General features: G+C 30.4%; 1 protein-coding gene across 8 annotated transcripts in view; it reads right to left on the bottom strand.

Annotated features, from left to right (window-relative positions):
* Window positions 1-21,213, bottom strand: part of LOC142332078 (FHIP family protein AGAP011705) — a 78,138-nt gene that overhangs the window by 7,917 nt on the left and 49,008 nt on the right. For 7 of the 8 annotated variants that reach the window (XM_075378262.1, XM_075378261.1, XM_075378264.1 and 4 more), the window contains 6 exons: window positions 20,670-21,140; window positions 19,532-19,710; window positions 15,700-15,895; window positions 10,089-10,194; window positions 3,841-3,940; window positions 1,793-1,831 (listed from right to left, as the gene is read on the bottom strand). In XM_075378262.1, the coding sequence (XP_075234377.1) occupies window positions 1,811-1,831; window positions 3,841-3,940; window positions 10,089-10,194; window positions 15,700-15,895; window positions 19,532-19,710; window positions 20,670-21,140 (1,073 nt within the window). In that variant the 3' untranslated portion in view covers window positions 1,793-1,810. The remainder of the gene's footprint in view (window positions 1-1,792; window positions 1,832-3,840; window positions 3,941-10,088; window positions 10,195-15,699; window positions 15,896-19,531; window positions 19,711-20,669; window positions 21,141-21,213) is intronic. The other variant, XM_075378269.1, reaches the window with a different exon arrangement.

The raw sequence follows: 21,213 nt of genomic DNA, 5'->3' as shown, positions 1-21,213 counted from the left end.
ATACATTTCTATTTATAATTTTTGGGTAGATGAATGGACGGTGCAAACAAAGAAATTTTCAAACAAGTAATAAGCCTTAGGAAACAGCCACAATTAGAGGTACAGCACTGTTTAGATCTTCCACATCAAAACTGATGGCATATTACTTATTAAACTGTACTGTAAACTATTATTTACTACTAACTATTATATTATTGGTATGATCTTAATATTGGTAACTATTATATTATTGGTATGATCTTTACCAAAACTGTTAGTGTATTATTTATAATTTTAAATTATTTCAGGTACACTTGAATAAAAAATTTGATGATTTCATTTTGCAAAAAGAAATTTATAAGGAAACGTTAATAATAAGACAGAGGAAAGGTTTTAATATTTTTCTGTGATAGATTCTTTATCGGACAAGTCACAAAATATTTTCCCTTTGTAATTTCTAGAAAATATTTCAAAATAAGATGACTGGTATACAAAACTTCATTGAAGTAGCAGTTCAAATTTAAGATGTTAACTATCAAAAAAAAAAAAAATTAATTTTTCCTGGCACAAAATAAAAATTGTTCTTGACAATACAAAAGTAACCATTCAAAATAAAATTATTTAACGTTTTTATATAGGTAATTGGTGCATGATACTGTATGGATTGTACAATAAACATTTTAATTATTTCTATGCTATCAATTTTTCTAACTATTAAAAAACTATTTTAGGAGATTATCAATTAATGACTGTTTGATGTCCTTTAAAATTTCAATGTTTCATTAACTAATGTTGCATTCTATGTGCAAATCAGCTAGGAAGATGAAGAAATTTTCATTTTAAAAATGGGTCAATTTTATAACTTGGATTATCAATCTTCTAGCACAATAACCACAAAAATGCATAGAATCGTCCAATGCTTAGTACGTTATTATAATCAAACATATGAAACAAAAAATATATATCAAATTCAAGAGAAAATATTTTTAATTTCTGTACAAGATAAAGGAAACGTAAAAATTAAGTTTGTACAACCCTAGTTAGTAAAATTTTAAATGCTGCTCAAGAATGAGTATGGAAGGTTAAACACTGACATTACATAAGGAGGCACTGGGGACTTTTGCATGGAAGAATGGGTAGAAAAATCTAAATTTATACATTTTGCTTTCTCCAACATCTCATAGCTCAGACATGAAAAATTCAATTTATCAAGCACAGTTTCCTACAGTCAATAAGAACAGAATTATGAAATGAAGTATGGAATAGAATTTTATTTCTGTTGATAGGTAATGTCTCACACGATATAAAATCAATATTCATACAAAAAAATTAACAATTATTAATGAAATCATATATAATGATTGAAAATCTGTAAATTATATCAAGGAGATTCTATATCTATAATGTCTGTATCATAGTGAACGTGAAATAAAATTAACACTTGCAGTGATGATCCATTTAAAAATTTGTTACAACATTAGAATTCTTTTATGTCCTAGAGATGTTATCACTCCACCACAGAATTTTTTGAAGATTAAAAATGATTTTATCTGATAAGGGACATAAAATCATTTTAATCTTCAAAAAAATTCTGTGGTGGAGTGATAACATCTCTACTTTCATATGGAAAGTTTTAGGTTTAAATTCTCATCACATATTTTTCAAATGCTGTAAAATTTATCTTTTGTAAATGAACTAATTTTTTCTTTAGTAAATGAACTAATTTGTAAATTGAACTATGTAATTAATTTGTAAATGAACTAATTTAAAAAAATTAATTAATAGAAACAGAGAAAATATTATTTTTACTTACATTTTAAGTTTAATTCTGCTATAAACATGTTCTTAGAACCTGTGAAATGAAAAAACAAATTAGGATTTTTACAAAAATGTAATATTTTTACAGTATATATATATATATATATATATATTATATATATACAGGGGTGTATCATGAAGTTCTCCCGGGACTTTCATAACCTATTCTACTCATGAAAATAATGGAAAAAGTTCATATAAGCATATGTTCTTTGTTTACACATTACAGCTAGTAAAAGATTTCACTTGGATTTCAGCTACTCAGATGAAATGAGGTCATATTGAAATTTTTAATGCAAATAATTAAGTAAGGAGCAGAATTAGTGATTTCTTATAGTTTTTAACCTAAAAAATCAAATAAAAAAGGTCCCAAAACCATATCCTCTGTAGTTTCTGAGAAATCTGGGGGTGAAAACCAATAGGGGTAAATTTTTTTTTATGTTTAATGTACAATAACTTTGTTAAATGGTTAAAAACTTTTAAACAAAATCTGTAAAGAATGGAATTCTGAACAAAATGGTGTAAAATAAGTTGAATAAAACAAAGAAAAGTTAGAAAAATTTGAACAGTACATTATTACATTTTTCAGTAAATTACTACATTAAAAGTAATATATTAAAAGCATTCAACATAAACAAAAACCAAATTCTTTTTTGGTGATGTGAAAAATTTGTAAAAACAAAATTTACTGTTACATTGCTGTTAAATATTTTTTTTAAAACTATAAAATAAAAATAAATAAATAAAAATTAGTTAAATAATGTTTTTATTAATGAGAGAAATACAATAAATTACTTGAAAAATTATTATTTCAGAGTTGGCAATAAAATAAAAACAACTGATCAAAAGTGTTTAAACATTCTGTAATGTAGATTAAGTACATTGGGTACTGTGAACTGTGCTGTTGTTAGTGAAAGGTTTTTTGTGAATTTTAGTTTGAATGTGATCGGTTTGCCATTGAAGTAATTATGTACTTATTTACAATAAAGGAATATGCTGATATGGATATGGTACTGCTTACAGCTGCTGCAGTAAAATATGAAATACTTTTTTGAATTGCAGGACTCCTGATCCCAAAATAATTAACATGAATTTGCACAATCTTTGGGAAGCAGGTTCACTACCTAGTATTCATAACAGCAAGGTACGATCTGTCCAACATGATGCTGTTCAAAATTATTATTGATGCAGTTCACTGTAGAACTCTTTACACAATGTCTTTCCAAGCAGATCAGAGTTTTGCATTTCTTAGTTTGAAGGATACTTAAAGAAAATAAGTTTTATCCTATCATAAACAGCCAGTTCAACATCTACACCCAGGAGATGGGCTGCAACTAGTGAAATACATGATTTTGTTCAGAATTAAATTCTCTAGAAGTTTTTTTTAAAGTTTTCATATGTTTATTATCCATTTAACAAAATTATTGTATGTCAAACATAACAAAACAGGGTTGTTTACCTCAATTTATTGGTTTTCAATTCAGATTTCTCAAAAACTACTGCAGATACAGTTCTGGGACCTATTTAATTAATTTTTGTTGTCAAAAACTATACAATATCACTAATTCTGTCCCTTAATTAATGTCCTAAAAATTTCAGTATGACCTCATTTCACCAGAATAACTGAAATCCGAGTGAAATCGTTCACTAGCCATAACTCGCAAACAAAGGATTTTAGGACCTCTGTTTATATGAACTTTTTCCATTAATATCATGAATAACAAAGTAGGTTATGATGAGGAGAACTTCATGATACACTCTATGCATGTGCATGCATGCATGCGCATACTATTTTTGTACGGTTAAGTAGATTTTAGGCAACGTAATTTTAAGAACATTAAAAAAAATAAGAGCAAAGCGCATAAATACATTTTTTAAATAAATAAACAGAATCAAAACAATTACAAAACAACTTTTTTCTATGTTTTTTAGCAGAATATACTAAAACTCCAAGGCCAAAATAAATAAAAACAGTTTTTTAAAATACAATTAAAAACAATTAATAAAATCTGAAACTAGATTAAAAACTGAAGTCTGTATTACCGTATGTTCTTGAGTGATGGCAGCCAGTTCTTTGACCCATTCATCTAATATCACAGCACACATTACAACATTTTTAATCTCACTGCCTCGTCCAGACAACCTAAAAAGAAATAAATTTAACTGAATTACAATACTAAAAAACTAAATTAACTATACAATACTATTATATCGAATTGCTATTATATTAAATATGAAATTCTGTCAAATATACAAGCAGACTTTTGTCTTAACAGTTATCATAAAAATATAAATGGGCTGGCATGAAAGGATATAGGACAGTAGAGAATGTGGGGAGGAAACACTTCAACCAACTTGGCATTCATTCATGTCTCTCTGGTCAGTAGCAACATGTCACAAAATGAGATAACATTTTCAATTGTACAAAATATAATCATGAAGTTTCTGATGAACAAAAGCATCAAACCCCTGAACTTTTGACTAGACTGTGTGTGCAGTTTGGGGATATGTCGTCATGCATCAAAGTCTACAACTAGGCCAGAAAATTTAAAGGACAAGAAACTTCAGAAAATGGATCATAGAAAGAGTTCAACAAAAAGTGTGATGGATGAAAAAATTTGTTGATCCATGTTCTCATTGACGATAGCACCTTATTGTCAAAACAAATTGCTTCAGAAGTGAAAAAGCCTATTATCACAAAGCAGCTTGGGCTGTGCAGTCTGTGCAAGGTTAGTTCCAATACTTTTGACCCTAAGATAGAAATATGCTGAATCAATTTTGATGAGAGATATAATCTTTTGCATCACAGTTGCATGTTATGAGACACGGGCCAATCGCTTCACTCACAAGTCAAAATCAATGAATATGGAGTGACATAGGAGTAGAGACCATTGCCTCATAAAGGGGAAACCAGATCTGTAAACTGGAAAAATCCCGACAACCACCTTTTGGGACAGTAAAGCATACTGTTCATTGATTTTCTCTATGAATGTAACACTATGAATACTGCATATTACTGCCAGTTCCTAGATAAAGAAATATTCCCCTACATAAACAAATGGCACCATCAGCCAATCAGAGGTGTGATTTTCCTTCTCAACAATACCAGGCTTCAGACGGTCATTAGCACTCTGGATAAACTGGACAAAATTTACTGGGAAACCTTAAAAACTAATTTTTTTCTTAAAATATTTATCATTTTTTGACTACCTACTTTTTGAACCAACAGAACTGACTTTAAACACCAAAAAGATATATATATATATATATATTCAAAATCACAAATATTAACAGCCAAACAACTAAATTTTTTTCATTTTTCTAAAACAATGTGGTTGGTTTTGGACCAGAACTTTTCCAGTTTTTTTTTTTATTTGGTAAAAACGCTTTTGTGTTATTATCAAATGGGTCAAAAAGTAACAAAATTACCCTTCTCAAATATTAAAATGTTAATAAAAAAAAGTTAAAACTAAAATAGTAGTAAGATTAAAACTAAAATAATAAAAGAAATGTAACCGTTAGGATAAAATATTTAACACTAATAACAAAATAAAATTTACGGTTGATTATCATTAAATCTAACTGAGTATACTGAAGAAGTAATAATACGTAGTCTAGTACATTCTTATCATTTTCTAGGATGCATCGTATGTCCCTCTGCAATCTAAATTTGCGATGTAAGGCTATAACACATGCAGTCTACAAGGATGTGGCACACTTGTCAAGTGGCAGTTGCATTGTACATACAGTGGTGCATTTTCTCCAAACATCAGGTATCTGTGAGTAGCTCTGGTATGTCCTAATTGCAATTTGCACAAGACCACTTCCTCTTGGCAAATTTTTCTGTATGAAGAGTCTCAAGGCAACACTGTATTTTTTAATGACAGTTTATTATCCACTGTAGCAGTCCAGTCACCTTGCCACCTTCTTCAAAGTGTATATTTAATGCAATTAATAAAGCTGGTAGTTGTAACTTGAATGGTGAAAAACAGTTAGTTGGCTACATGCATCTTTAGCAGCGGAATCCGCACATTTGTTACCCAGGATTCCTACATGGCTAGGGATCCAGCAGAAATTCACTTGTGTGTTGTGACAAATCAATTCAGCAATTCTATTATGATTGTTATTACTAGATTGGTAATTCTTCAAGTAAGCTACCTTAATCACGAATAATTATTTTAAAAATTAAACAAAAAAAAAAAAAATGGCAAGTTTCTTTTAATAAGCTCAATAAGAAAACAAAAGAGTAATTAAAAGTAACCCCTGCAACAATTACAATACAACATTACACTGCATGATTACATTATAAGTGTAACATATAATTACTGTTATGGTTAAATACTTTCAGTTATGGTTACATATAAGTAACACAGTTATTTGGAAAAAAAAACTGTTACACTGAAACCGCTGCATTAACTACTGTGGAGAGAGGTTTTTTATTATATTTTTAGAATAACTAACTAAAATATTCTTACTGGAAAATAAAACTGAAACCGCTGTTCAAAAAATGACCAAATTGGATGAGCAGGTGTAATATAAACTTCTACATATGTTTGTCGCAAGATGTATATAATACCACCAATTCTCGTACTAGAATACAACTAGGGGGACAAAGAGAAATTTTCTTTTCGCATTTCATACTGATCCAATAAATAAAAGCTCATTTTTTTTATTAAAGAAACAATTCTAAAAGAAAATCTGCTAGTATTTTACACAATTAAAAAATGGCAGCTCAGAGGGGAAATTTTCGAGAGGCAGAATGAAATTGTACAAAAAGGGATCAAATGCCCAAAAATAATGATGTTTTCTCCACAATTGAGCTTTTAAACAAAAAAAATATTGACTATGTACAGTGAGAATAATGCAAATAGAAATTGCACTACACAAAGAATATACATAAAGGTACAAGTATAAGAAAAGTAAACATATATCTAGGAAAAAAGATTCAGACTATAATCAAGACAAACAGGACTGTTTGTCATAAAGGCATTGAACTTGCTCTGCAATCGCACTCTTAGAATTGGCAAGTATCCATCACCTTAAAAATAGTTGCTGTAAAAAAATTAAAAGTAAAAATAAACCAAATTAATTTATAAATATTATTTCCGTGAACCAAGATAAATAAAAATTTAGCATATTAAAAAAACATCCTGGTCCAAATATACAACACATATATCAGTTTATACAAAATGATAATTTTAAGATTTTTTCCTGTTGCACTGATTTTTGGCAAAGATGAATTTTTCATATTTAAAATAAATTTTTTTTTTTTTTTTTAATACTTCATATATGAATCACGTTGCTAAATTAATGGATGTAACACGCTACAGATATGTATATAACACAAAAAAAGGATGTAGTTGCCTACACGCCATAGTAAATAAAGATGTATAAATATCTGGAGATCTCTGGAATATCCTACATATCAATCAATCAATCAATCAATTTAAAAAAAAAAAAGATTATAGCCAAGAAGGCACAAAATCCAACCAAATTTATAGTTTTTTTTAAAGAAATAATTTAAAAAAATGTAAGACATCCCAAAATGAATGATTTAATTTCTATAAAAATAAACTGATTCATTACAGACTTGGACATACTGATATGTGATAATATTTTTACTTTCCTATTTAGATAGCACAATAGCTGTAGACGGGAAAGTGGTCCAATTTGGGTATGTGTGGTTTTCACCGAATTTTGACATTTTGACACCTAAGGAACCCAAAAGATCAGATGGAAATTTTCCAGATGTTAATGTTCGAACATAAGTGTGTATTCAATGCTGGCCTCTAAATCACATTATTCTTTAGAACTACTAAACCGATTTTGACCAAACTTGGTCACATACTTCTATATATATGGGGCACTGATACCATTAAATTTTCAACTTAAAAAGTCAAGGGGGTAAAACTGTAGAGCAAGGTCACCTTCAGTAGCTCAATATTTCACCTAATTAAGGTCACATTTTTCTTAGGCACATTTGTTAAAAACTTAAAAATGACATTGCAAAAAAAATGTTGCAAAATTGCACCCCACCCACAAAATGCTGTTGTAGTCATCTGCTGTGTTGTAACATCATGGGAGAGAGGTAGAAATAAATAAAATTTAATTCTACTAGCCGGATCTTGAAATCATTCACCTGGTTGTCTTGGTACCTAGTGCATTAAGCCTTGCGGCTACACGAGTCTGCCGACCATACAAATGAAATTTGTTCTATGTAATTTGTGAAATTACATTAGCTTAGTTAGTGCCAACCATTGCCGCTAGTACCATCACAATCATGCAAATTAAATACAGTACGCGCACATGCTTTAGTTAGAATCACTGAATTTAATAAACTAAAATAATTATATTTAAATAAAATGATAAATATTTTAGATTAAGTTGTGTATGTATGTGTGTGTAAGCCATGCAGCAGAAACAACCTATAGTCGTCAGATTTTTTTAATGAATATGGAAACACAGCTGGGTAATATAGTATTCAAATTTCAGTAAAATTTAACATAAAAAAAGCAGAATCAATAAAGATTCAAACAAAACATCAATTAGATCAGAATAAAACATGAAATCTTATTCCTCTTTTAAAAACATCCTATGAGCAATACTAATCCACAGTGTTGTTAAGTTTTTTTTATTTTTACAATGTTAATAATGTTAGTTACTTGCTTTGTTTTTTTTTTATATTTAAAAACAGTAAAGAAAAATATTACAATTTTGATAAATTGTACTGTAAAAGGAGTGAATTTTTTAAGTCTCTTGTTTCAAAGGCATACCATGAAAAAGCATGAACTGTAAAAATTAATTTTTATTTATTAACTTTTTTAAAATTAAAATAATAATTTAAACCAGAAATATAAATAATACTTACTTTTTTTTTCTAAAATGATAGTTGCAGAAACTAATAACTATTTGCAAAGGTTGTCTGAAAAGTAGGTCCTTATTGTGTGATAAAAAAATAATCAACAAAGATTTTTATTTAACATAAATTAATTTCAACCTAAGTTACTTTTCTACAAAATCATTGCATATGTTTACGTTTTTATCGCACTTTCTGAGGAGCTTTTGTATTCTCACACCATATTCTTCTGCCATCATTTCATTGAGGTAAGTGGTCACTATTTTCTTCAAATCATTGTTTTCAAAATGGTTTCCTCTTAAAAAAATCTTTCAGTTTAATAAAATGAAAATTCCTTTGTTTAGCCATCACTAACCTGTACGGATGATTCATGTTGATGAATTCCATCAACATGACAAAGCACTAATATGTACTGACAAGATAGGTAATCATTTTGTTCATAATCATGGATGTTTTCTTTGTTGCATTCAATTTTGACACTATTGTACTACTGTACTGATGATTCATCTACTACACCTTTGTAAACTTCCTTGATTTGATGAATAATGCACGGTCACACATTTTTTTTCATTACAAAGTTGGATCGCAGATGTCACTTTGCAGGCAGTGATATTCTCCATTTTCTCATTTTAAAAATGCACATAAACAATACAAGTAAAAAGTATGCAATGAGAGCTCGCATATTAAGCAGACATGACTAAGATTGGCTAAATAAGAATAGATATGTATGGCTCACAGACACATTAAGTTTTCATGAACAAATAACCTCCATAAAATTCTAATTTTAATTTATTTTTTTGCTTGATATGCTAGAAATATAATTAAAATCTAATTTTAAAAAAAAATTTATTTTCCCAATATTTTTATTTTATATAGTGACACCTCATCAATTTTTCACTAACAAAAAGTAAAAATGGGACCACTTTTCAGAATGTGTTAGGAAAACTGACACATTAGCTTCTTTTTGTTTAGCCTCCAGGAATCACCGTCAGGTATTACTTCAGAGGATGATATATGTATGAGTGTGAAGTGAAGTGTAGTCTTGTATAGTTTCAGGTCAACCATTTCTGAGAAGTGTGGTTAATTGAAACCCAACCACCAGTACCGGTACCCACGATCTAGTATTCAAATCTGTATAAAAGTAACTGTTATTAATAGGATTTCAATGTTGGAACTCTCAACTTCAAAATCAGCTGATTTGTGAAGATGTGTTCACCACTAAACCAACATGGTGGGTTGGCATGTTTGCTATCTGTATATAGTTATTTTTGTTCATGGCTGTCAAAAATCTCATAAATTCAATTCGGAAGGTATATTCAAGGAAAAAATTGGTTATCTTGGACTAATTTAGCATTCATGACAGTAACAGTTTATATAATGGATTTTGAAATGTATTCAGCAAATAAATATAAATACATATATATTAATTACCTACCTGTACATAGGTGAGCTTGAAATATCTTTATTATTATTTGACTGGTTCTGCTGTCTTTTAAAAACTGAACTCAATGCTAAGGAAAAACTCCTTCTTTTACCATCACCTAAATCAACAAAAACAGATAATTCTGGTTCTGAATTTATAATAACTAATAGCCATGTATAATATTTTAGATATAAATAATATTCTATGCTAAATAGTTATTAAAATAGAATGATGAAGAGATCACTTAGAATTGCTTATAAAAAAAATAAAATTACTAACAAATTCATTTTTTCTTTTTTGGGAAAAGTTTTGTTAGAAAATTTTCCATCATTCATCTGACTTAGCTCCCAGCAATTATTTTCTTTTTCTTTACCTTAAACAAAGACTTGGTTCACAAAGGTTTGACAATGACAACAAACTGAAAAAAACAAGTGGTTTAAGTCACTGGCAGCAGAATTTCTTGAAATGAAATTTCAAAAAAGAAAGAATGAAAGAAATGATGAAAGAAAGAATTTTTCATGACATTTTTCATGTCATGAAAAATGAATTGAAGTTGAAGGCAACTTTGTAGAAAAATAGTGCATAAATGTACTTGTTATACATAAGTAATTAATTTTACAGTTTTGTTTTTATTTCAAAACTGATCTTACTTTAAAAACTCATTGGCCTGCTTTCTCCATAACTTCAGACTGGATGGACTGATTTGAGTTAAATTTGGCACAATGATTTCTGAACTGGAGGCATTGGTGCTATAAAATTTTGATCACAATTAGTTAAGGGAGCAGGGAAGTACAGACCTTATGGATCCCATACCTCAAAATTTTATTAGAAGAGTAAGTACATTTTTTCACTTAATTTATTGCTCCTTAAGTAGCTTAGATACTTTCTGACAGTAATACAATCAATACTTTCTTTATTCAAACCAAATTATTCAAATTTCTTACCACAGAAGATATCCTGAAATTATATCTCTTTCATCATGAAACATCCAAACGATCATCGTAATGCAAACAATAATCTATTTCACAAATATAATTTAGTGAAAATCTTTGAGAGTACTAGTGTGATTAACAAGCATTTGATGTATTAAACAATCCTATAGTTCTACCTTCAATTTTATTACATTTCAACTACTGCGCCTTATCAGATTTGTTGTAACAACTAGCATACATCACACACATTCATAAATACTCAGTTTAGAAAACTTATTTTAGAATTAAAACCTACACATTACTAAGTAATTTACTGAAACAAACCGTTGCAATACATAGACAAAAAGAACTGAACTGAGAGCTAAAATCATACTATTAACAGAAAACATTTTAACAAATTATTTTTGTTGCTTCTTCTCATTTTTTATAATTCTTTTAAGAAAAAAAAAATTTAATCTAAGTTTATTCAATTAAATTTAATTATTTTTTTAAAATTTTTTAATAAAATATTATTAATGAATTTAAATATAAAAATTATTAGCTTATGTATTTTACAAAAGAATTTGATTATAATTTTTTGGTACTCATTAGTTATCACACTGCCACTTCTATTAATGCAACTTCTTCAGATTTCATGAGAAAATGAATAATAATTATGTAAGGAGGAAAAAGCATTTTATAATTTTTTTTTTTTGTCTTCAGTCATTTGACTGGTTTGATGCAGCTCTCCAAGATTCCCTATCTAGTGCTAGTCGTTTCATTTCAGTATACCCTCTACATCCTACATCCCCAACAATTTGTTTTACATACTCCAAACGTGGCCTGCCTACACAATTTTTCCCTTCTACCTGTCCTTCCAATATTAAAGCGACTATTCCAGGATGCCTTAGTATGTGGCCTATAAGTCTGTTTCTTCTTTTAACTATATTTTTCCAAATGCTACTTTCTTCATCTATTTGCCGCAATACCTCTTCATTTGTCACTTTATCCACCCATCTGATTTTTAACATTCTCCTATAGCACCACATTTCAAAAGCTTCTAATCTTTTCTTCTCAGATACTCCGATTGTCCAAGTTTCACTTCCATATAAAGCGACACTCCAAACATACACTTTCAAAAATCTTTTCCTGACATTTAAATTCATTTTTGATGTAAACAAATTATATTTCTTACTGAAGGCTCGTTTAGCTTGTGCTATTCGGCATTTTATATCGCTCCTGCTTCGTCCATCTTTAGTAATTTTACTTCCCAAATAACAAAATTCTTCTACCTCCATAATCTTTTCTCCTCCTATTTTCACATTCAGTGGTCCATCATTGTTATTTCTACTACATTTCATTACTTTTGTTTTGTTCTTGTTTATTTTCATGCAATAGTTTTTGCGTAGGACTTCATCTATGCCGTTCATTGTTTCTTCTAAATCTTTTTTACTCTCGGCTAGAATTACTATATCATCAGCAAATCGTAGCATCTTTATCTTTTCACCTTGTACTGTTACTCCGAATCTAAATTGTTCTTTAACATCATTAACTGCTAGTTCCATGTAAAGATTAAAAAGTAACGGCGATAGGGAACATCCTTGTCGGACTCCCTTTCTTATTAGGGCTTCTTTCTTATGTTCTTCAATTGTTATTGTTGCTGTTTGGTTCCTGTACATGTTAGCAATTGTTCTTCTATCTCTGTATTTGAACCCTAATTTTTTTAAAATGCTGAACATTTTATTCCAGTCTACGTTATCGAAAGCCTTTTCTAGGTCTATAAACGCCAAGTATGTTGGTTTGTTTTTCTTTAATCTTCCTTCTACTATTAATCTGAGGCCTAAAATTGCTTCCCTTGTCCCTATACTTTTCCTGAAACCAAATTGGTCTTCTCCTAACACTTCTTCCACTCTCCTCTCAATTCTTCTGTATAAAATTCTAGTTAAGATTTTTGATGCATGACTAGTTAAACTAATTGTTCTGTATTCTTCACATTTATCTGCCCCTGCTTTCTTTGGTATCATAACTATAACACTTTTTTTGAAGTCTGATGGAAATTCCCCATTTTCATAAATATTACACACCAGTTTGTATAATCTATCAATCGCTTCCTCACCTGCACTGCGCAGTAATTCTACAGGTATTCCGTCTATTCCAGGAGCCTTTCTGCCATTTAAATCTTTTAATGCTCTCTTAAATTCAGATCTCAGTATTGTTTCTCCCATTTCATCCTCCTCAACTTCCTCTTCTTCCTCTATAACACCATTTTCTAATTCATTTCCTCCATATAACTCTTCAATATATTCCACCCATCTATCGACTTTACCTTTCGTATTATATATTGGTGTACCATCTTTGTTTCACACATTATTACATTTTAATTTATGTACCCCAAAATTTTCCTTAACTTTCCTGTATGCTCCGTCTATTTTACCAATGTTCATTTCTCTTTCCACTTCTGAACACTTTTCTTTAATCCACTCTTCTTTTGCCAGTTTGCACTTCCTGTTTATAGCATTTCTTAATTGCCGATAGTTCCTTTTACTTTCTTCATCACTAGCATTCTTATATTTTCTACGTTCATCCATCAGCTGCAATATATCGTCTGAAACCCAAGGTTTTCTACCAGTTCTCTTTATTCCGCCTAAGTTTGCTTCTGCTGATTTAAGAATTTCCTTTTTAACATTCTCCCATTCTTCTTCTACATTTTCTACCTTATCTTTTTTACTCAGACCTCTTGCGATGTCCTCCTCAAAAATCTTCTTTACCTCCTCTTCCTCAAGCTTCTCTAAATTCCACCGATTCATCTGACACCTTTTCTTCAGGTTTTTAAACCGCAATCTACATTTCATTATCACCAAATTATGGTCGCTATCAATGTCTGCTCCAGGGTAAGTTTTGCAGTCAACGAGTTGATTTCTAAATCTTTGCTTAACCATGATATAATCTATCTGATACCTTGCAGTATCGCCTGGCTTTTTCCAAGTGTATATTCTTCTATTATGATTTTTAAATTGGGTGTTGGCAATTACTAAATTATACTTTGTGCAAAACTCTATAAGTCGGTCCCCTCTTTCATTCCTTTTGCCCAGCCCGTATTCACCCACTATATTTCCTTCCTTGCCTTTTCCAATGCTTGCATTCCAATCTCCAACTATTATTAAATTTTCATCTCCTTTTACGTGTTTAATTGCTTCATCAATCTCTTCGTATACACACTCTACCTCATCATCATCATGGGCGCTTGTAGGCATATAAACGTTAACAATCGTTGTCGGTTTAGGTTTTGATTTTATCCTTATTACAATGATTCTATCGCTATGCGTTTTGAAATACTCCACTCTCCTCCCTATCTTCTTGTTCATCACGAAACCTACTCCTGCCTGCCCATTATTTGACGCTGAGTTAATTACTCTAAAATCACCTGACCAAAAGTCGCCTTCCTCTTCCCACCGAACCTCACTAATTCCTACTATATCCACATTTGTCCTACCCATTTCCCTTTTTAAATTTTCTAGCCTACCAACCTTTTTCAAGCTTCTAACATTCCACGCTCCGACTCGTAGAATGTTATTTTTTAATTTTCTGGTGACCCCTTCCTTAGTAGTCCCCACCCGGAGATCCGAACGGGGGACTATTTTACCTCCGGAATATTTTACCAAGGAAGGCGCCTCCATTATTGTTATGTGAAAATGCAGAGCCACATTTTCTTGGAAAAAAAAAAGCAGCTGTAGTTTTCCATTGCTTTCAGCTGCGCAGTACTCAGAGGACTGAGTGATGTTGATACGGCCGTTTAAGTCGTCCTGACTCACGCCCCTAACAACTACTGAAAGAGCTGCTGCCCTCTTTCAGGAATCATTCCTTAGTCTGGCTCTCAACAGATACCTCTCCGATATGGTTGCACCTTCGGTCCAGCTACTCTGTATCCCTGAGCACTCAAGCCCCCTCACCAACGGCAAGGTCTCATGATTCATAGAGGAGGCATTTTATAATGAAAAGTAAAAATTACAAACACCTTCGGTTATGTTAACTGTACGGTTATGTTATGTATACTGACAAATCATACGTATACCAACAAAAACTAGCCAAACATAACTTACACTTGCTTCGCTTGCTAACCTTGTCTAATTAGTGTTAAATAGTGTATAATATACATATTTAATGTTAATCAGATGAGGTTAGTGAGCAAAGGTTATGTCTGGTTAGGTTATGCTGATATATGTATGATTCATCAGAACATGGAGTCAACGAAATCTAAAAAAACAACCTACACATGCTTTGCTTTCTAACAGATATATTTTTTGTTTAACACATTGTAATAATAAATTTTTTGTAAATATTTGCTTTTTGACAAAGAAGTTGCGTCAAAAAAGGTGAAAAAAAAGTGGTGGCGCGATAACAAACAAGTACCTTTTTTCTTTATATATTTATAAACAAACTCCTTTGGTTTCAAGAATATGACTTCAGCATATGGATTTTAAAAATTCAACAAAAAAAAATTTCATGACAAAATTAGCAAAAAACATTTTTAAACATTTATTTGGGTCATAACATTTTTGGTAAAGGGAGAAAACTTTCAATCACACCAGAAAAATAATGAATGAAACCACCATAAAAAAATACATGATCCATACCTACATAAAACTTTTTACAACATGAAATACAGATTACTACAATACAAACTAATCTTTAAACATAACAAAAATACAAACTTCTATCGAATGGATCAGATGTTGATTTATTAATGTTTGGAGGCAAACTAGCTGGAGCCTCTAATGCATGTTTTCTTGCATTAACAAGTCTTTCTTCTCTCTCCAGCAAGAAATTTTGAGCCTCTGTAATTACAGAATGTACATTGGGTTCTTTTGATAATTTGTCCTCAATTTTTTGTTTTAATGCACCCAGCACCTACAAACAATAAAAAATAATAACATTTAACTTAAACCTTGATTTTATTTAACTATAATAAAATTATATTATTTTTACCTGGTAATTATAATAAATTTTATTCTTTATATAGCTATTTCTCAAAAAAAAAGAAGAAAATCAATATAATAGGCTTGAATATAAGTACAGGTATCTTTCTTATAAGATCTCTAGCAGATATAAGATCTCTTATAAAGAATTTTAGACCATAGCTTCTTACTGAATAAAGAAATTCTACTGGTTAGTATGATATACGTATTGGCCAGTGTAACTACAAGAAAGTTCTGGATTAATGCATCAAGTAACAAAATAATGTGGTTAACTGTAATATAATACTTTATTCTACTATTTACATTTTCTCTAGTGTTATCTTTGGAAAAATATAACATTCAAATAAAGATAATAGACCTAAGTTAGTGTTTTCCTATATATAAAAAAAAAATTTTTAAGGTTTTAAACTTTCTAACTTTTTTTTGTCTTCAGTCATTTGACTGGTTTGATGCAGCTCTCCAAGATTCCCTATCTAGTGTTAGTCGTTTCATTTCAGTACACACCCTACATCCTACATCCCTAACAATTGGTTTTACATATTCCAAACGTTGCCTGCCTGCACAATTTTTTCCTTCTAACTGTCCCTCCATCATTAGAGCAACTATTCCAGGATGCCTTAATATGTAGCCTATAAGTCTGTCTCTTCTTTTAACTATATTTCTCCCAAATGCTTCTTTCTTCATCAATTTGTCGCAACACCTCTTCATTTGTCGCTTTATCCACCATCTGATTTTTAACATTCTCCTAAAGCACTGCATTTCAAAAGCTTCTAATCTTTTCTTCTCAGGTTTTCCGAACGTCCAAGTTTCACTTCCATATAAAGCTACACTCCAAACATATACTTTCGAAAATCTTTTCCTGACGTTTAAATTAATTTTTGATGTAAACAAATTATATTTCTGACTGAAGGCTCATATCACCTGTGCTATTCGGCATTTTATATCGCTGCTGCTTTGTCCATCTTTAGTAATTCTACTTCCTAGATAACAAAATTCTTCTACCTCCATAATCTTTTCTCTTCCTATTTTTACATTCAGTGGTCCATGTTTATTTCTACTACATTTCATTACTTTCGTTTTGTTCTTGTTTATTTTCATGCGGTAGTTCTTGTATAGGACTTCATCCATGCCGTTCATTGTTTCTTCTAAATCTTTTTTACTCTCAGCTAGAATTACTATATCATCAGCCAATCACAGCATCTTTATCTTTTTTCCTTGTACTGTTACTCTGGATCTAAATTGTTCTTTAACATCATTAACTGCTAGTTCTATGTAAAGATTAAAATGTAATGGAGATAGGGAACACCCTTGTCGGACCTCTTTTTTACGGCTTCTTTCTTATTTTCTTCAACTATTACTGTTGTAATTACTATTATTATTACTCTTCAATTATTACTTTCTAACTATTAAAGCAGTATTATACATTATATTTACATCTTCAGGTTAACTCCCGTAGATACTATGGGTCTGAACAATTTTGAATTCACCACGCATAGCTGCATCCACAGGCTAGTTCTTTGTTTAAACATTATTTGTTCCAACTATCAGTGTCTACTATTTAAAAAATAAAGTTCATTAATTTAAGTTTTTTTTTTATTTTATATAAAACATATTTTTAATAGCCCCAAACATTTATAAACATTTTTTAAAGGGTTTAGAAATTTTCAAAGATAAATTATAACTGTTGCAGCTCTAAAACAAATTAAAAAAAATTAAGCTAGCAAAACTTTTAAGTAAAATTTATCTGTACAATACATCAAGTGTACTGCAGGTAATAGCTTTTATAATATCAAACTAAAAAATTGCTTTAAAAGCATACTTAAAAACTTAATTAGATTTTGTAAAAGTGACAATCTGTATTTTAAGGTGTTATTATTATTGTTTGTTTTCTGAAAAAAATCAGAATTTAATGGTCATATTTAAGCCCTCTTAGTTTATGTAACAGTTTCAGTAGCTATTGGAAAACAAAGTAAAACAAAATAAAAAAGCCAATTTTAATAGAAACTTTTTTTTTTGTATAATTACAAGGGTGGTTCGGAAAGTAATCTCTGTTGTAGCATAGCACTACCAATAGTGTTAGTGGTACCACCACTGACACATCAATGTACTCTCTGAATCAGTGCGCTTCCAGCTGTGTCAGTGTGAGCCGCATCTTTAGCCTGTTCACATGTTATAACCTAAAAACATGAGCACTGCAACAGAAAATCCCCCAAAATGCGAGGTGCAGGCTGTCATAAAATTTCTTTGAGCACAAAATGTTTTGGCAGCAAATATCCATTGTCAGTTGTGCAATGGGCATGGCCCAAACATTATGAGTGAAGATGTAGTGTGGCAACAGGTCTGACTTTTTAAAAATGGAAGGACAAACACCCAAGAAGAAAAGAGTGGTAGACCTTCTGTAGTGAGCAATGATCTTGTCAGTGAAATTGATGAAAAAATGTGTGCAAAATCAAAGATTCTCCATTTCTGAACTTTCCAAACAATTTATGCAAATTTGTTGTATGGTTTTGTATGAGACTGCCACAGATAGATTATGCTACCAGAAATTCTGTGCTCGGTGGATTCTAAAAATTCTCACGGATTCATTGAACCAAACAAATGGGCTCTGCCTTAGACTTCCTTTCACACTATGACGTGGAAGTAGAAAGTTTTTTGAAGAGAATTGTGACTACAGATGAAACTTGGGTGGCTTACATGAATGCTGAAACGAAATAACAATTGATGGCCTGGGATCGTACCAGTTCTCCGTGCAAGATAAAGAAAGCCTGCCAAACTTTGTCAGTGACGAAGGTTTTGGATATGGTTTTTTCAGATGCCAAGGGTGTTCTTCTAGTCAATTTTATGGAAAGTGGTACGATGATTACTTCAGAATCTACTGTGAAACTTGAAAGAAATTTAGGTGATCCATTCAGAACAAACTTCACAGTATGCTGTCATCCAATGTTGCTTTTTTCCATGACAATGCTCCTCACAGTACTTGAAGAACTCAAGAACTTCTGAATCAATTCCAATGAAACATTTTTGATCATAACCCTTACAGACCGGACTTGGCGCCAAGTGATTTTAATCTCTTCACTCACATGAAGCAGTGACTTGCGTCGCAGCACTTTGATGTTGACGACAAACCCCAAAGTGCCTTGAAAGGTTGGCTAGGTACCCAGGCAGCTGAATTTTATGAAGAAGGTATTTATAAATTAGTAAAATGCTATGAAAAATGCTTCAATTTAAATGGCAACTACATTGAAAAATAGCTAAAAGCTATAGTTTTAAGTTGTATATAATAAGATATATTTTTCTACGCAGGTTTTTTTATTTATAGTCAAACAGAAGTAACTTTCCAAACTGCCCTTGTAAAATAATTTTTGAAGAAATGAGAGTGAAAGGATATACTATCATCCTTTTACCTTATGCATAAACTGCTTCATTAAAGATAACACTTTACTTGGTTCATATTTTATCTTTTCAAAAGATTATCTTTTGAAAAGAAATGTAGAAATATTTTTTGTAGAGGAATAACCATAAGCAGACAGTTATTATAAACATAAAACTAATACAATAGCAAAAATACCTGAAAAAGTGATCGGATGCTTGGTTGGAAGACAAGTGAATGATCCAAAAGAAATGAATGAACTAGAGGTTGAGGGTAGATGGCAAGTCTTGATACTAAACCAGTGAGCCTTAAATTAACATATAAGTCATGCTCCAACATATGTTCCAATTTTGCGAATAATACATCTAGAAACGGTCCTAGAAATTTATTGAAGACAAACATCTATTAAAAATATATAAGTAAATGAGATAGTCAAACCTTAATAAAGAAAAAACAAAACCACAATAAATAATACAGAAAACCACAATTCTAGTAATTCAAGGTTACAAAACCGGAAATTCTAGTAGTATTCAACAATATGAAGAAATAAGAAAAATATTATTGTCTCCTCTATGCAACTTTATAGTATTGTTTACTGATGTTATGATGACATGGAATGTATTAACAATAAACAACACCATTCCAATCATAAGAGACAACCACTGTCACTTTCATACTTGAGTTATTTAGGTAGGTTTGATTTTAAATGAGCCAAACGATTTTAAATGTATTTTATTATTTACCATTCATTACTCTGAATACAGATTTATGTATTCACATTTTCTTGTAATGTTTGAAAACAAAACATCTTGCATAAATTGGCACTTAATTTCAAAGAAAAATTTTGTTCTTCAAGAATTCTCATTTTATCCGTATCGGAAAGTTGTCACAAGCTCAAACCACATAAATTATACACTTGTAGAAATGAAACAACACAGTATGTGTTGGGCTGGCATATTAACTAGGCATGTACCTAGGAACACCATGAAATGAGATTTTAATACCAATGTTCCCAAAATATCACAGATTTCCAGTTGAATAAAAAAGAAGCAATGAAAGGAACTTAATTTAATAGTAAACATGCTTCTATCAAACATTACCACATAAAAATGATAAAAATTTTATCAATTTTCAGGATGCATAGAATTATAAACAAGACTAATCAAAAGGAAAACGTACGATTTATCAAGTTTTCCTAACTTAGTTCATTTGAAATGAATCAAAACGCTTACTGTAGTAATGAAATTTAATTATAAATTTTATTGTGTTATTATCAAGCCTTAATGTTTGTTTCATTATATATAAACATATATGATAAAAAAATAACTGGACTTACCTATACAAGGAGTTGAATTAAATATATTCATATAAACAGAAGGAGGTTTTCTGAATGCTAATATGCAATTTGAAGATGATTGTTTATTAGGCGATGATGACGAATTGTTAGATGACGATGAATAATTTCTATTAATATTAGTATTATTAACACAGCTATTATCTACAGTATTATTATTATTATTGTTATTATTAACATTATTACCACTGGTACTATTATTATTGGCACAAGATGTCTCTGGTATATCACCCCCACTCCCACTACCACAAGGTGAATCACATTCGCCACCACTTTCACATTCACGACCACTGTCTTTAAAAGCAAAACTTTCATAACCAGAACTACCATCATCTGCTGATGGTAAACTGTGCGGGTCAGTTTCATTTTCTACACAATTATTATTACTATTATTGTTATTATTAATATTATGTGATTTCTGCACTGTTAAATCTTCTGGCCTTGTGGGTAAACCTGTAAAAAAAAAAAGAAGAAAAATATGTAATATAAAATTATATATATAAGAAGAAGAATTAAATGGCAAATA

The sequence above is a fragment of the Lycorma delicatula genome, chromosome 11 (assembly GCF_047948215.1).
Source record: "Lycorma delicatula isolate Av1 chromosome 11, ASM4794821v1, whole genome shotgun sequence".
NCBI lineage: Eukaryota > Metazoa > Arthropoda > Insecta > Hemiptera > Fulgoridae > Lycorma > Lycorma delicatula.
Note: the sequence above shows the minus strand (reverse complement) of the source record. Positions and strands in the feature narration are given on the sequence as shown.